Genomic DNA, 18,297 nt, shown 5'->3' with positions numbered 1-18,297 from the left:
TTATGTAAAAAAATTCTTTTATTCTTATGAATATTCAATTTTGTGTAATAAAATACAAAATTACAAGATAAATGTATAACTATATATTTTAAAACAGCCTTCTGACACAAAAATACTGAAGCAAGCAGTAAAGAAAGTAGGTCTTAGAAAATGTAGTCTTTGGGGGAAAAGTCATCAAAATATTCTCTCGGTTATTCTGCAATTACTATTATTTCTTTCCATCTCTGTAAGAATGTAGAAAATCACATGGGTAGCACAGAGTCATGCATGCAGCAAGTTGTGTCTCTGACAGGAAAAAAAACCCAAACCAAAATCAACCACAATATTAACTAATAGGCAACGCTGGAACTGGCCTGGAAAAATAAAAAACCTAAAAAGAGTTAAGAGGAAATGCACTTGCAATGGCATTAATCTTATGAGTCTGCTTATAGTCTCCCATGTCCCTTGTCCCTGTGGATTATGTTGTGAATTGCTATCAGTTGATTCCACAAAGGTAATTAAGAAATGGCTTTTGTAGAGTGCTAGAGTGCTTCTTACAGCACAATGCATTTCAAAAAGCTTTTCCCTTCTATTTTCTATAATTTTTCACATTGTTCAAGACATGGTATTAGAGTTGTCTCTTTTTGAAATCTTTCCAAGTTATGGAAAAAAAAAGATCTCCATTGCTAATTATCTGATAACCTCTGAAAAAAAATTTCTCCTGGATTCCAGATATTCAAAAATGTATTTTAAAGGCACTTTCCCCTATTAACTCTAGCTAAACCTTTACCCTCTAATCACAGTTGTGTGTTTCTGATTTCCTCCTACTACCAGGCAACCACTGTTTCAAAAGCAGTGCCCTGTCAGATTTTTGTTAGAATTGTTGTCATTATCTGTCCCGTTGTTTAGGAACTTCTCTGGGAGGCATTGGAGGGATAGCATTACATAGTACTGCAAATGGCTCACCAAGAAGGATGACAATGCAGAGCAGGATCGCAATTAAAGCTCCTGTGCTCAAACCAGCCGAGGAGAGGAAAGCTTCAGCGTGGCAAGTTCTCACTCGTCCATCTCTCTCACAGGCACAAACCCGGATGGTGAGGGTACTGCTGCTGCTGAGAGGGGGCACGCCACCATCAGAAATCAGAACTGGCAGGTAATAGATATCTTGAGTGGTTCGACTGTATCTCCTTCGTCTTGTCAGAATACTGGCTGTATTATCTGCAATATCAAAACAAGAATAACATTTCTATGAAGCAAAAAATGAAAAAAAAAGGAAGTTATTTACTGTTTGTTTCCCATCAAATGGAAGTATGCGGCTTCCTAAAACTAGCAAGCCCTAATCTATGAAAATGCACAATCTAGAATTAAAATTTCCCAGGAAGCCTTTCTGGTCAATAGTAGAAAAAGGGGAGGAGTCAAAAAGTAACTAACATTATATAAATAAGAGCATTGAAAATTCTTGTATTTTATTTTTTTTTAAATCAAATGGACTTTGACAAACGTTTTGGGCCCAGTTTGCAAGTTTTTTCATCCTATGTTGTGCTGTTGGTAGCATATGGACCCTTGTCAATACCTGGAATTATAAGGATATATATTGTGAAATTTTTGCACAACACAAAATCCAAAACTCTCTTGACCCTCAGTAGAATATTAAAACTCCTTTAGTAAAAACTAAAATAAGACTTTCATGTTTTAGTGTTTATTAAACGTTTTTAAGTTTTAGTGAACCTTCAGAAAACATCTGAAAGGACCAAAGACACATGCTTTGGAGGGGTCTGGAGGAAGAGAGAAGGCAAAGGAAGGCAAAGGAAGGCAAAGGAAGGGCAAAAGAGTAGATACTACATGTTCTAAACTAGTAGAGTTTAAAGATAAATAGGAAATGGGGAGATTGTGACATAAGATATTTTCACCTTTCTGTTACCTATGGGTCCATTTGACATGACAGACAATGAAAACCTTGTGCTTATTACACACACATTGCAAGAGCATTTGTAGGCACTAATAAGAGTAGGAAGCTGAAACACATCCCTTCAAGTCCAAGAAATTAAGAGGCATAAAGAGCATGCAGGGGAAGAAATGTTGCCACAATATATAGTTATAGCAAATATTCATATGTGTAAAATTTATTTTCAGGTTTTTTTGCCACCACTATTAAACTACTAGCCTCTGAATAAAAGTTCAAGATAAGTTAAAAATAAAACTGGAAACAGCGAGAATTTGAAATACAAGCAGTTATGGAGAGAGAGAGGTGAGGACTGACAAATGCAAAGAGACATCAGAAGAAAAGAGCTTTCTTCTTGTATTGCTTGTCACATGGTTGCCAAATTGTGGGGTTATGAAATTGGAGTATTTTAGAAAACAATAGAAGGGTGATAACTACTGAATACATCTGCCAGGTTTATCTTCCTATTGCAAACAAACAAACAAGAAAATTTCTTATTTTTCCTTACCACTGTAGCTACACTATTAAATGGCTTTAACATAATCATTGGAAAAATGAAATCCATGTCACTCTGTGAAAATCTAGTGCAACAATATAGCCATTGTGGCACATATTTGCCCATTAGACTGCTGCACACACATTTGAGTGAAAGAGTTAAATTTTTTTTTAAACTGGATGCACTATCTGTTTCAGGTGGTTACTCTTCATGCTATACTTTCTGTCAAGCTCTGTGCAAAATTTTAAAACACTCATTTTAACCCACTTTTGCCAACATTTTATTTTGCACACCATCTGACAGTGATATTTAGAAAAACTGGTAATATCATCCCACATCAGCATAATATCACAATATATTTGGTAACAGGTTTCACACAAGAAATACATATATGAGCTGGGAAGTGATGCAATTGCTGATAAGCCAAGAACTCAGCACTGAAGTCCTTTAACTTTACTTCTGTACATAAGCAACAGCCACAGCACCCCTCCACACTCTCCCCCATTTTGGAAACATTGAATATCCAGCATGGTGAGTTTGTTAGAAATTCATTAAATGTTGTTCTTTTCACTTTGAGTGGGTGCAATGTAAGGTGTTTATTCATTTACTTAATTGCTGTAGGCCTTGGAGTCCTTCTTCTACTTGTTTATGTTAAGTTTACTTGTTTTTGTAAAGTTTATTTCTTCAACATTATGTTTTGATGACTGATGACACCAGTTACTTATTATACCGCTTTATATATATACACACTGTTATACTATACTATATTTATTCAAGTTACAGAACCTTACTGGAACCAGAATAAGGTGATAAGATAATTCTTTAATCTGAAAAATTGTGACAGAACATAAGAACATAATGTTGTGGAAGACTATAAAATATCCATGATATAACACACTTTACAAATTATTTGTTACATACACATCCTGCCCCCAAAATATTTTGCATTTTGTTGTTCTGGGTCAACTACAACTCTCACATTACACCCAAGTACAGTCACTGTTACTAATATACACCAGAGACCCTTCTCAGGCAATATGGACAAGAGTGCACCAGGTTTTTTTCCTGCCTCAACATTATTCCAACCATCTGCAGATCCTTAAGCATTCCTAAATAGCCTCATGCAGGCACCATGACACCCTGTGGCATGTAAACTCCTTTTGCAATATGATAACAGTATGCTGTTGAGCTGCAATAGAACTTTCACATTATTTTGTAAAATCTAAAGAGAAAAACTTGTTGATAATGAAGTCAGGTTCCATTGGGTTCTACACAGAGTCAAGAGGAGGTACAGGACTGAGTGCTGCATTTGTTGCCTGTGACTTAAATTTTAAAAAGAGTGAATGATCCAGGGCACAGCTCAAGTAGCAGCGATGAAAATGCTCACTGACAGCAAAAGCATCAGAGACTGAATATAATGAAGAAAAACTGAGGACTTCTGATCAGGGATCTTGCAGTAATTTTAGCACAGAGACTATTGGCAAAGATGTAAAGGAAAGAACATTGGGATGTCAGGATGTATGCTACAAGGGTAAATGTGGACAGATGGGAGGAAAATTGTGATGAAAAAAATATGAAAGCTAAGAGAAAAAAGAAAAGAGAAAAAATGAAGAAATGGGAATATTATAGAAATCAATGCTATAGTGAAAAAATTTGAAAAAATGCTATAATTAAACCTTGCTTCTCTGGGAGGAAGGCCTTGTCAAAAAAAGCATTGATATTTTTATACTGTACAGAATAAATACAAATTTTTAAAAATAAAACTTTTTTCAAAGTTGTATTTTTTTCATTCAATATTGAATTGTTTTTCTTGTACTATTAATATTATACAACTAAATATAAGATATGATGAAATATTGGTATAGCACACAATTAAAGGAAAAAGGGAACCAGTACAAAATTTTTGATTTCGAAGATTTGCCATGGTGAATCTTTGGTTTTTGTATTCTCTTGTGTAGTAATTAGATTTTTATAGAAACAGATGCTACATGACATACCCAGAAGTTTCTGTAATAACACACCTTGTGATAAACATTCTCAAAGAAACAGTGTAAAATTTTTCCTTCAATGAAATTTCACAAATTTTAACACAAATAAAAAGTATGATCTTTGAGACACTGGCTTGCAAATTTTCTGTTCCCAGTATCAGAGGAGTTATTTCTCATGATTTCTCTATCACAAAGTTAGGTATGGTTACTTAGTGCATTTTGTTTACACATAAATAAAATACTGGAATGTATTGAATTCTAGCATACTATTTTTGTCTCATTAAATTTTTTAAAACATTTTACAAAGATATCTAACATTTTTTCAAAAAAGGAAATTGTGTCTGGTTTTGCAAAGGTCACTGAGAATCAAGCATAGCAGAAAATTATCAAAGCCAATCATATTGCCATAACACAGAAATTACATCTCTGATGCTCTAGTCAGAGCTCTATTCTTGAGGACAATCATATGCGAAGGTATGCCAACAAAATGAATGGGGAGAAAACAAATTTAGCCAAACTGCAATATTGACTGCATCCTGAGAACCATCCAACATTCTAGTGTTCTGAGCTTTCAAATTTTAATTGCTTTGTTTCTTGTCAAAAATCATTATAGGAACGTGTTGAGAGAAGAGCTAGATAGACATTAACTTTTAAGAGCTTTGCACAGAATGAAAAATCTCTCCATCTGTAAAAGCTATAGGAAGCCACGTATAAAGTCTGACACTGATGGCCTAGAAAAGAGTTTATTGAAAAGGGGAAAAAAGTTATTTCAACAGCAGTAGTTTGAAAGGGAGCCAGGAGGTTATGCAGTGAGAAATTTATTTGGTATTTGAAAAAAAGATACAGCAAATAGTTGGGGAAGGCAAGCATATAGGATAGCAGCAGTAGCAATAGGATGATGAGCACTACAGATCTCATTCTTCTCGGCCTGGAAGGAAAGACTTTTTTATCTCAATAGATTTAAATGGTGAACTTCACTCCTGAGGAGTATGGTAAGAACCAGGACTCACTGGAGATTGCAGGACTGACTGGTAAGGAAAATTAACAACTCCCACACAGGGAAATAAATATTTATCTGATATCTTGTGTTATACATTGCTCCATTTAATGATCTAAATTTTCTAATGATCTAAACTTCTGTTTGGTCTGCTCTTCGCAAATATATCAACTAGAAGTTAACATTTGTCTTAAGTGAGTTTGAGGTTACCCATGAGTAATGCTGCATGGCCATAACAGAACAACTCTTCACATCCGAAGATGTTGTAGTTTACTAAGCCAGACTGTACACTGTATACAAGATTGTTATTACAGTCTTTTTTCCATCATCTCTGCCTTTTTACATTGAGCTTCTAAGCTAAATAAAGAAATGAGGGTATGGGAAAATCAAGGAAGCAGAGATACAATGGTAAGACCATGGAAGGTGACTGATGGAGCACATTGGAAGATCCTCATTTATTATTCATAATTTGAATTTGAGAATTCCTTTCACACATTATGCATTAAAAGCAGAAACAAGAGAAATGGAAGTAATAAAAAAATAAAGAAAAGTAAAATCCTGTTTATATCTTAAGGCATGTTTCAATTTTCAGTTCTGCTTGTGTCAGCAGTTCAACTACTATAAATTTTCTGAGAAGTCATAAACTAATTAAAACCAAAGAAGATATGTTGGAATGATTTGCATTTCTTATGTTTCTAAAGTTGGAGCTGTTAATTTGTTTATGTGAACTACATGATAGGCATTTCTGTTTCATTTCTTTATTGATAACTTGTAAATATTTTTTCTTTTTTGCTGTCTTCAAAGCCATTGCCAATGGGCAAGAAGCTATTATAAGTTTCTAGTTCAGTGGGTAGCAAAAACGAAAAGTAACATACAACATGTTTTTTGGCCTGAAATATAGTTATTAGCTTATAGTTGATTTTTGAATCACCAACAAGTTGCAGTCCAGAAAAGAAATGCAAGAACCTCTGCACTATGGACTAAAACCACTTTATGATCAATCTTAGAGCCAACTTTTTTAAAATAAAAATAATTTCAAAGATGTTCAGTGGCCTAAAGAGAGAAAATGTCTTCCCTCTACAGCAGCTGTTCCCGATTTTCTGTTATACTCATGGTAGAATTCCTTTTTAACTTCCATATTTTGATTCTGTGATAATACCTACTCAGACATTCAATCCATTTACAGTAGCAGTACTACTGTGGACTGTACTTACAGTCACCATGTGTGATGTTAACTTTGCACTTTCTCAGATATCATTTCTCTCCAGTTACAACTTGTCTTCTTCAGGATGATATTTTACAGAAGGTCAGCAGCAATTCACAGTACTACATAACCAGAACAAGCACGACTCTGTGATGTAAATGAAAGCCGGAACTATGAGGGCGTTTTCCTCTTGTGATAGGTTGCAAAGTGGAGGCTTCAATCCAACCATTTTAAATGCCATTTTAGATGTTCTAGAACAACTAAGACATGGTCTGGTATCTGGCATGCTCATTTGTAACTTGAAAGTTCTGAAGTGAATTCACAGAGACAATGTCCAATATGGAAGGAAATAAAAAGGGCAGAGTGATAAAGAGAAGATTCTGTAAGAAATTCACACTGGGATGGGATCAATTGCTCTCTGGAGGCTGTTCTCTTTCTAAATAACAGCAATGATGAGTAAAATAGATTTTTTTTTTTTTGATCTGTGACACAGGGAAAAAGGCTAATATATATCACAGGCATGGGTGGATGAATACATTAAAAACTTCATTTTATGCAGATGCTGTTGAACTCATCATGCTCTAGATTTTACAGAAAAACACATCTCCACTTCTGTGGGAGTTAATGGATCTTCTGACACAAAATTAAGAAAATGGAATCTCCAGAATTATAGTATCAGAAAAATGGCATACCTTTATTCCAATTCCAGAATATTCTCCATCACTGGGCAATAATCAAAGGGCCAGATCTTTGAGATAAGTGGGCAGAGGGGAAAAATAAATTGCAAATGCTTTTGTGATATGAAACCTTTGTCCTGAAGAAATAAAAGAAGAGGAAAACAAATGCTAAGCATTCTCTAGGGAGGTGTTCTTCATTGAAAGTAAGCTAACTTAGTCTGCTATCAGAAGCCAGCAATCTCAATTTATTGACGTAAGAGAATGCACAGATCTCACAGGCAGTGTTGGGTGAATGTGTCCATTACCTGAATAAACCCTTCTTGTCTAGCAAATTTACAATACCACTCAGCATCCATGGAAAACTTGTATATTTTGTGATTTAAAAATAGCACCGGCAAAACAGTGCTTTACAGTGCAGAAATTTCTTAAATGCTTTAAGAGCACTGTTCTCTGAGGGTTCTATATTTTTTCATCTCTTGAAAAATATTATGTAAGTATATTAAAATATGAATGCTTGGAAATATGATAATAATGACACGTTCAGATACATTTTCCATCAGACAAAAAAACTTGACAAAAATATCCACAATTCCTTAGGCATCGGGAAAAATATTATTATTTTTAGTGTAAGAAGAAAAAAAGTACAATTCTAGATTTCATAGAAATGTATCTATTGGGAAGAACTTCTGTTGTCTTTATTCTGATTTCCAAACAGAAGATGGTTTTAGCCCCATATAGTTATGGGAAGTTTTTAATGAGATATGCAAAATAGATATTTCTGATTATACAAAAAGTATAAGCTGTGATATTAGAAAAATTATGAAAAAATTATCTATGACAATATCCTAAAAAATAAAGTGAGGACAACACAGACAACAATTAAATTACTTATGTAGAAACTGATTTACAATACAAAAGCACAGCAGAAAAAGCACTTGGCTTCTCAGGTTACAATAGAAATTGCAACAATTTTGTAGGCAGAATAAATTGCAAACAAACCTGTTTTCATTAAAAGCCCTTCATAAGTACAATTCTCAAACGAAAAAGAAAGGCTTCTTCTCTAGGTTTGCTCTCTAAAGCTGCAGAAAATTATTATAACTTAATGCATTTTCTTAGTATAACAAAGAAGTTCTATTCCAGCTCTTGTTCTGCCTTGCTTACATGACCACAGATACTGCATCATTTTGTTTGTACTCTTGCTCATACTTGTAAGCCTTTACTCTCTCTGAACAGTACTTTTAAAGTATGTAATAAAATTTTAATAGCAACAAAGAATCCTTAAGAATACAGTAGGAAAAAAACTATCATATTATGTATTTTTTTTTTCAAATGAAAATTGTAGACAAACAGAATACAGAAGGGGATCCGAGGAACACTTATTTTTGCTGGATGTTATATTTGGTATAGTCCTGTGACTCTCTCCTGACCTACTTTCCCTGAGAGTTTTAAGCTCTGCATTATAAGGGTGAATATTCCACAAATAGAGATTTCATATTGTGAAGATTTTCGTTTAGAAAATGCACAAGCTCAGTCCCAAAAGATAAAAGTTTAACTGATCAAATGATCACTTACAGGGACTGAGGCTTTAATACCTATTTAGTTTGCTGAAGCCATAGAATATTATTGAGCTGAATCATACACATGCTGGGACTGTATATTGCTGCAGTCTAGACAAGTAGATAGGAAAGAACTAAGGAATCTTATGCTTTACAAGCCCTAGATTTCAGTCAAAGTGCATAGATATAAGCATAAATATTTTATGATCCAGTGCACTGCTATGGAGCACACTGATAATAAATGAATTGGGGTACATTAATGCAAAAGTCTATTTGGGGTCCCAGAACAAAACTCTGTTGAATTCAATTATGAAAACAAGAGGAAAAAATGTCTGTTCATAATTTTGTGAAATGGAACGCTTTTCCTGAAGAAATAAAAGGAGAGGATGACTGAATTAGAAGGTGACTGCAACAAAAATATAGTTTTGTTGAGACAGATATAGCTACTAATAACTACCATTTTCTATGTGAAATCAAGAGCTTGGGTTTTATCATTCTACAAAACATTACAAAAAATTCTCTTAAGGCAATTCTTGTAGATTTTTTCTTTTCAAACGTAACAAACAAACAAATAAAACCCTTCCAGAATACCAGCCTTTATAGAATTTGGAAATCCAGAGCAGATGTCTTCTGCTCAGAGCATTCTGATTATTTTTAATGACTGATGCTCAAAAATATCAAAAGAGTTTTCAAAAGTGCAAACTTGTTGCAGACATAACAAAAGCCTTTCCTGCCCACCTTCTTTCTGCTACTTCCTATAATAGAAAGCAACAGAAAATCTGTTTCTGAATAGAAGTACATGAGAAAGATGAAAGTTGTAAATGCTAAATAGCTGCATATTGTGCACTTCATAGATGTTTCATTAATATTTTATGTATAGATTGTGTCACAAATAAAAGGTCCCAACAAAAGACAATGTTTAAACAATATATTCAAAGTGTCTTCTACCAAGCAAAATCATAACTATGTATTTGCTTTTAAGATAAATTTCTTGTTGTGATTTAATTAAGCAGTCATTTTTTAATTATATGGCCAGTTTGGAAGTTGCATTTTTGGAGTCTCTGTATGTGTAAGAAGTTTTGTGCAAGATACTATAGGAAGCGCATAATTTTGTACTTAGGTGAAATAAAAACATAATGTGCAACAGGCTTTTACCTTAAAAGACACCTTTTTCAGTTTCTTCCTCTATCTTCCCCCATAAAATTCACTTTAGAGTAGACCAAACACTGCTTTCAGCTGTTGATTGCTAAGCCGTTTCTTGCTGATCTTGGGAAAGTAAAAAAACCCCAAAAAACAGCTTCTATCCAAAGCTGAATATTTCTATCCAAAATGTGATATTGCTGCATTAAATGTTTGTTAGAAATTCATGCCCTCTTATAAATCTGTGTAATTAAATAATCTATGTAGCAATGAATAGACATGACACAGATCCAGCTTTAAATATGTTTGAAACCATAAAGTATGTACTTTGTCACAAACCACAATTTTAGTAGAGCTACTCAAAAAAACTTCTTGATATAAATATATTGTATTGAAATGAACATGCACATGGTCTTTCACATGGGGTCACAGTCTAATAGTCAAGGAGTTTATTGGAAACACAGACTAAAATACAGAAGTATGTAACAGTACCCATCTTCCATTTCAGGAACAACAGTCTGGCTTTTTCTATAATGCTCCATCATAATCTGAATGGGATTGATATATTAATCTGGGAAAGTGCTGGAGTCTCACTTAGGGAATATTTTTAATACATTAATTAGTTCTGGAATATTTATGATTATTTATTAATACTGATATATATTTATTGATATATTTTGAAACTTGAATATTAAATCCATTTATGTATTCCAAATAAATAGCATGATTAGTTTTGTTATGTAAGTATAGTTAAACACTGGAACAGATTCTTTAGGAAGATTATGTAATCTCTTTCCCTGATTGATTTTACAAATAAAAAAGTCTGTAAAGAATTGTTTCAATATCACTGTATGTACTAAATATAACAATGGTGGAGTTACTGCATTACAGAGGACTAGTGATCTGTAAGATCTCAGAATGTATTCCACAGCAGTACTACAAACAAATATCTGTAAAACAAAGCAAATCCCATTCATTTCCACATAGGCATACAAAGAAAGCCCCACAGTCTCAGGAGGAAAATTTAGACAACCATTTAACGTTTTTTACTCTTATTTTCATCAGGCTACAAAGCAGAGAACACAAGGTAATAATTGATCAAGAGCAAAGCTAATTTAGGTTTGGGTTTTGGAAGTTAGACAGTTTTTCACTCCAGAAATGTTCAGAAACACTTGTCTGGGAGACTCTGAGGGCTGTTTTCCTTCTGGGACTACCTGCTATGAATTTCTGATTGCAATGTCTAGGAACAAAGTCATTCTTAGGAATGGCACAAAGAGAGACACTACCATCCAGGAACCACAGAAAGACCTGCTCTTGATGTCATATCTGTAAAGGTAAGCATGAATTCCATACTTATGCCCCTTAATTTTTTTCTCCTTTAAGCAATAATTGGCAATAACCTTGACAGTACCCAATCAGTGCTATTCACCTAAAAGTAGAACAAATTTACATATTTTAATTAATCCACTTTTCAAAAACATTCCTGAAAGTATGAAGTATAAATGCTAAAACAAAGTTGAATATAAATCCAAAATGCAATATCTCATTATTCATAGTTTGCAATATATTGTCTACACATGTCCTTGATATCCAACAGCTCAGTGATGACATATTACAGTTTTCCATTTCTGTCAGGAAATGCATGGAAATTGTTCTTTCAATTGAGACAGCCCAGACAAAACAGAAGCCCATTCCTTTGAGATTTATGTATTTCATTTACCTTCATTGTTCCTTAGAGTAAAGTTGGGATTCAAAGATAGCCCTTCATCAAGAGAAAAATGGAATCTTGCACCATTCGCAGAGTTATCTTTGTCAGTAGCAGTGATAGTCTGAATTACCTGAAATAAAAATTAACAGTGAATGTGCTGAAATTTGAACTTGACCCATATAGTGCCTGACCTCAGCAGGATGCTCAAGTTTACCTTATTTTAATTTTCTATTTGACTGCTGCTGAACTCAACAGATGAAATGACTGGGTCATTAACTTGATTTCTCTGGCAGGAAATATTTTAGAAACCACACTTCAGAGCCAGGTAAAAGCATCTAAAGGACCTACATTTTCTGATGTTTTGATAAGGTCAGGACTCGGTGTAGAGATTATCACCATCTTCATTGTATCCTGCTGACTTCCTGAATTACAGTTTTAGCTAAATATCTGGTTTTATGGACCCAAAATATAGGCTGAACTGGGATGGTCTATGTGAAGTGTCATCTGTCTGGTGTCCCAATAATTGAATGTACTTCAATATTGGTAAGGAAAAAGAATTAACTAAAATATTTTTGCTAACCATATCTCTGCTAAAATAATTCCTGTTAAGAATCAGTTTTAAATTGCCAGAGAATAGAACAGGAAGAAAAGAAGCCACTCCTAGCTTTAATTTAGTTTGCCCAAAAGCAACAGAACTGGATGTAGCCAGAATCATGTCTGAAAGAGGTATTTTTGAAAGGTAGGACCTTTGCCTTCGAAAGCCCTGGTGGTTTTTTAAATTTACTTTCAACTAAAATTGATCCAAGCTCTTGGAATGTGGGACCAAAACGTATTTCTACCTCTGCTTTCATTTTCATGCTGGGTCTTGAAACTCAAGTGCTAAAGTGGAATCCAATAAAAGTTGTTCCTGTGGTATAGGCAGTGAAGCCCACACAGACTGCTGCACGGAACTGATAGATATCCTGAGGGAAACATGAAAGGGGGGAGGGAAAGTGCTCTTTTCATAAGAATTTTTCTGTTCAGTGTTCAGCTATAGTCAGTCTGGACTGAACCTAAAACACACAGCATAGACTCCAGTGGCTTGGTCTGTTTTAAAACTGAAAGACACCACAGAGATCTCTACCTCCATTCACTTAAGAGAAGCAAAACAAATTTATTTTTTAAACTATGTTCTGGTTTGGGCTGGGGTAGAGTAAATTTTCTTCACAGTAGCTGGTTTGAGACTATGGTTTTAATTTGTGCTGGAAAAAGTGTTGGTAACACAGAGATGTTTCTGTCATTGCTGAGCAATGGGCTTGCCCAGCACCATAGTGTTTTCTGTTTCTTGCACGGCCTCACCAGCGAGGGGGTGAGGGTGCAGGAAAAGTTGGGGGGAGGCACAGCCAGGACAGTTGACCCCAACTGAACAAATGGATTTTCCATATCATATGATGTCATGCTGACTTATAGAGCTGGGGGAAGAAGAAAGAAGGAAGAGATGTTTGGAGTGATGGTGTTTGTCTTTCAAAGTCAGTGTTGCTACACAAGCTGTTGCTCTGCTCTCCTGGAGATGGCTGAACACCTGCCTGCCCATAGGAATTGGTCATTTCCTTGCTTTTCTTTGCTTGCATGTACAGCTTTGGCTATACCCATTACACTGTCTTTATCTCAACCCACAAGCTCTCTCGCTTCTACTTTCCTGATTCTCTTTCCCATCCCACTGGTGGGGAAGTGAGCGAGTGGCTGCATGGGGATGAGTTTTTAGCTGGGGTTAAACCATGACAACTCAATAGGGTATAATGCTTATTCCACTCACTATATAGAATAAAGTACATTGCATTTACTATATGCCTCTGAGACAATTAACAGTACTTCTGATGGTTGCCAATAATATTTTGCTAGTTTGCCATAATACTTTTTGCTGAAGTGGAGCAGAGTAAGATCAATACAAAAAAAAATCTGATATATCTAATGCATATGACTTTTACTTATGTTGTGGCAATACTGGTTGAAAATTTTGTCAAAAGTTAATTTTTCACTACTGAATTTTGCATAGGTGGCACAACTGTTAGTGAAAGTACCAAGTAAAACCAGAATTTTCTTAGCTATATATATTTAGTTCATTATGTTGAAATAATATTTGGCACAGCAAGACAAAAAAGGGGTGATAGAACACTATGTTCAAGATAATCTATTTCTGTTATTCTTCAAATACTAAAAATGTCATTAAATGCCATACACATCTGTAAAAACTTCAGGTAAGACCATAAGAAAAATAAATTATTTATTAAATATTTTTTGTAAATCCCCAGTGCTGTTTCTCAGTGAAATATAAGTCAATTTGCCATGCAGCTTCAGCTTTTATTTGACAGCATGGTGGATAAATTTTCATCCTGTTGCCCTATGCTACATAAAACATTCTGTGACATTTTACAGAATGCTGCTTCAAGAGCATGCCATTCTGCACAAAAACACCTTTGATCAAGAACTCAGTGACACACGACTTGTGTAAAAATTATTTGGTTTTAAGACTAACTTTAAAACTCAAAATGTACTGTCTATATTCCCTGATTTCACACATGTAAATTCAAGTATTCCCTGAATTCATGAATGTATATAAAAAGTATAGGACCACATGGTAAAAAAGTTTTGCTTTTTCACATAGAAAATAAATATTTTATCTTTACCAGGATAGGTCAAAACATTTTTAGAGACCTGTTTTTAAACAGGTAGGTCACATATTTTCAGAAAATATTTCTAAGACATTCATTCATCAGTGAGAAACAAAAGTACACATCATCTTGACATCCAAATGTACTATTAACCCTTTTCCAATTAATTGGTCAAGTACTTAACAGCCAATTAGCAGACATTAACATGTACCCTGTCAAGCCTGATTAAAATAAAAAACATCATCTCAGCTTCAGTAAAGCCCAGCTGACAACACTGATAGAAGAAAACTGAAGGGTCATGACATTTTTTTAAAGGCAAGACATGATGAAAAAAGAGAATTTCAAGAACTGAGGACAACTAATTGAAAAGGACAGAGAGCAAGTGTTAAATTCTACTCACAATCATTTTAGAATTGAATCAATAAACAAGCAAATATACACGACAAACACATAGCAGAGGCATTCCTTGCCAACTAACATTGATTTCCTTTTTGGAAGATGGCAAAATGTCATTTTTCTACATTGGCTAAATTTCACAGTCATTCGCAAAATCAGTATGTGTCTAGAAGTCAGTATTCTCCATGACTGAATGTCACCTAAGATCAAATCACAACTCTTTCATCTACTTCAAAATATAATATCAACCAGGCTTCACTTGGAATCTGTTGCAGTTAATTAGTCTGTCTTCTAAACTATATGATTACTAAGTGAAGCATTAAACACTTGAAGTTTTTTTTTGTTTGTTCGTTTTTGGTTTTTTTTCCTTTGTTTTTTGTTTTGGGGTTTTGTTTTGTTTTGGTTTGGTTTTGGTTTTGTTTGGGTTTTTTTTTTTTTCAAAAAACAGAGCAGTGGAGGGAAAAAAGGCAGGAGACAGGCTTTGTGATTAGATGATACCGTGATTTCACTCCATAAAAAAAGTCTTCTTATAATAAACAAGCAAACACAAGAAGTCTTTCAATGGCTATCTACTGGTTAGTTTATCTCACATACAAAAAAATTCAAAAGATATGTGCTGAGGAAAGAAATAATGAACCTTACAGGACAGTGCAACATGGAAGCCTAAGTCAAGCAGATGTCCCCAGCAGTACAGAATTTGTTATTTAGACATAAATCTTATGGAACATTCTCACAGGATGGTGGATAAGTCAAAGTTATACTGTCTTTTCAGTGATTCAGAACCACCCAGCTGGGAACTCTTTATAGCATATGGAACACTTGTCTTCTTCTGCAATCAGTATATATGCCCCTCCCTCATATTTGTTGAACACTGCATGATTTACCTTATTATTGGTTATAAGAATTTATCATTTATTGTTAAATAATATGTTTTTAAAATTATTAGAAAAAGTTGAAATCAGTTGCAACTAATGCTTAAAAAAGATATTTTTTCTTACATTTGTTTTTTAAAAGTTTTAATTATTCTATATTTACATTTATTTGAGGTTTTCAGAAGATTCTTTTTAATTTAATAAACATTTAATAAGAGATATTCAGCTCTATTCAGACAGACCTACTTGGATTTTCCAGTGTCTCAATAAGAGCACTGAGTAACACTATACAATCATTAGATAAGAGGGTCCTTGCACACATAATTGCTCTAAAGACAGGAAATGGAATCTCTTCTGTAAATTGTATATTACACAAGGAGAGAAAGCCACGGTGATTTCCTGCTTACACTGGGCCACTTGATCAGAGTAATAATAAATGTCTTTTTATAAAGAGTATGATTATCAGCCCACCAAATCTACTCATGATATTGAATTGTTCAAAGAAGAAAAGAGGAAGGGCTGACATTAAAGACGCTGCAATATTCAGTAGCCAGGCAATACAAAGACAGAGGAAATTCATTATACATTGACATAAAGTCTTAACTTCACACACATGATGGTGATCTCTGATCTGATGATTACCTTTAATGACATTGGTGTTATGGCAGGCATAGTTTTGTGCATTCCATGCTTACTAGTGGTTAAAAAGAAAAGTCATTCTTAGAAATTGCTGTGAAAGTACTAAAGATCAAAGCAGAGATTATCATATACTATGAAGCATGAAATTTTATAAAAATTTTAAACCACTGCATACCTGCATCTTAAATCTTGGTTCTATCTCAAGGTGAATAGAGAGGAATTGGAGAAAGTTTAAAGGAGGAAAAGATGAATGATCAAAAGTCTGGAAGGGCTTTAACACCAATGGCCCCAGTTTAGTAGGACTGACTCAGAGACAGCTAAGGCACAATGTGCTAGAGATTTCTGCATGTCACAGTGGTAATGAGAGTTCAGCTGTACTCCCTCTTTCTCTCCCAAGAGAACTGGTAAATATTGATTGAAGACAGTATGGAAAGATTAAAAAAAAAATTAGGTCTTATTGAAGCATCCAATTAAACTACAAAATTTCTAGGTGCTTGAGGTAGCAGATATTAAAAATTAATGCTTGTTGGTTGTAGGAAAAGTTAGACAGGTTCATATGAGATGGTTATTAAAGGATTATTTAAAAATACACAAACCACATTTAGATCAGGAAATTACCTGCAAAAGATCTGATACCAGGGAAGAATTTCTGGTAAGTATCGTACACACTTGCTCTTTTCTTATACTATGCTTTAGGTGCCAGTTTTTGGCTACTGGTTGAGTGAAGATAACTTTGATCAGGCTACAGTCAGATGACATATGGCATTTTTATAGTCTCAGCTTTAAAAACAGAAATGTGTCACTATGCATTTGTGTACACTCTTTTAAAGGAATTGATGAAAATAATGTTATTACTAGTAATATGTTCTTCAGGAAATATATGAGCTCAAAATTGAAACATACAGCCTGTGCAATAATGCAAAACAAGCTCACTGCTGTAGGTAAAACAGTCTACGCAGAAAAGGAAAAGCACTTTGCAAAACTGTCAAACTGGGCTGCAATGATGTGCATCAATCAGAGGAGCAGTGGCTAGAGTATGATTCAGCTATTCAGTCACAGTTCTTGCCCTCCCATCCTCATAGTTGTGAAAACCCATTTAAGATCTTTTGTGTAACAACCCTTTATAGGCAAGGGCAGCCAACAAGCAAAGAGTGAGGATGTGAGCCATGCTCACCAGCCACTTCAGTGAGCTGCATTTGAAACATTACTGCCATGTAGCACTCAAATCAGAGATGTTAAACCTGCTTTATTCACTTTGTTCAGGATAGTGGCTTGTCAAATTCTATCCCTTATCTGACAGGATTAAAGTTTTACCTGTCTTTACAGAAGATAGCTTGAGTATTTTTTTTTTGCAGCAACAAGAGATATTGAACAAATGCCAAAGTTTTCTCCCTTTTGCCTCATACAATTAAATTTTCAATCAAATACAAAATGCTAAAGTGAAATCAGAAAGAGTTATTATATCTTCCAAACTTCTGACATATGTGACATTTACAAAGCAATTGTTCTTTATCACTGGAAAAATAGATCTGTGAGAATTACCTGACCAGGCTTTGTATTTTCACAGACGACTACATCATAATCTCTGGCAAGCTCGGGAGGATTGTCATTGACATCCAGGATTCTAACACCAACTGGAACGTGGCTCACTAGCCCAGGATTGTCTGCAAAACACACAGGATGATATTAAACCTTTTAAAGTACTCAAAATTGCATGTCAATCTCAATTAAAAGTGCTTTATTAACACAATAACTAGATGAAAACTGGATGCATCTACAGAAATTTAGGTAACAACACACTAAAAGATTGTTTGTTGTGATTCATTAACTGTTTTGAAAAAATAACAGTTAAAAAGATTGGGAAGTATGGCATGAGTCGTAAGTCACAAATCAAATACAAGCTACTCAGGAAATGAAGTGGGAGGAAGTTGCTGGACTTATATTGTCACACTGTATGCCAAAAATGGATCAATTTCTTGGTAATGAATGTTAAACTGTCATCACAGTATTGAATTAAATCTAATACAAAAAATATTAAAGCATTTTTCTTTT

At 34.4% G+C, this 18,297-nt stretch overlaps 1 protein-coding gene across 7 annotated transcripts in view; it reads right to left on the bottom strand.

Moving 5' to 3' along the window:
• The window catches only part of CDH18 (cadherin 18), a 293,583-nt gene that overhangs the window by 5,204 nt on the left and 270,082 nt on the right, over positions 1 to 18,297 (bottom strand). For 6 of the 7 annotated variants that reach the window (XM_039714880.1, XM_039714879.1, XM_039714883.1 and 3 more), the window contains 3 exons: positions 17,788 to 17,909; positions 11,700 to 11,817; positions 946 to 1,197 (listed from right to left, as the gene is read on the bottom strand). In XM_039714880.1, coding sequence (XP_039570814.1) covers positions 946 to 1,197; positions 11,700 to 11,817; positions 17,788 to 17,909 — 492 coding nt within the window. Of the gene's footprint in view, positions 1 to 945; positions 1,198 to 7,298; positions 7,421 to 11,699; positions 11,818 to 17,787; positions 17,910 to 18,297 lie in introns of those variants that run through there. The other variant, XM_039714882.1, reaches the window with a different exon arrangement.

This window comes from Passer montanus, unplaced genomic scaffold, assembly GCF_014805655.1.
Source record: "Passer montanus isolate IOZ18808 unplaced genomic scaffold, ASM1480565v1 scaffold31, whole genome shotgun sequence".
Lineage (NCBI taxonomy): Eukaryota > Metazoa > Chordata > Aves > Passeriformes > Passeridae > Passer > Passer montanus.
Note: the sequence above shows the minus strand (reverse complement) of the source record. Positions and strands in the feature narration are given on the sequence as shown.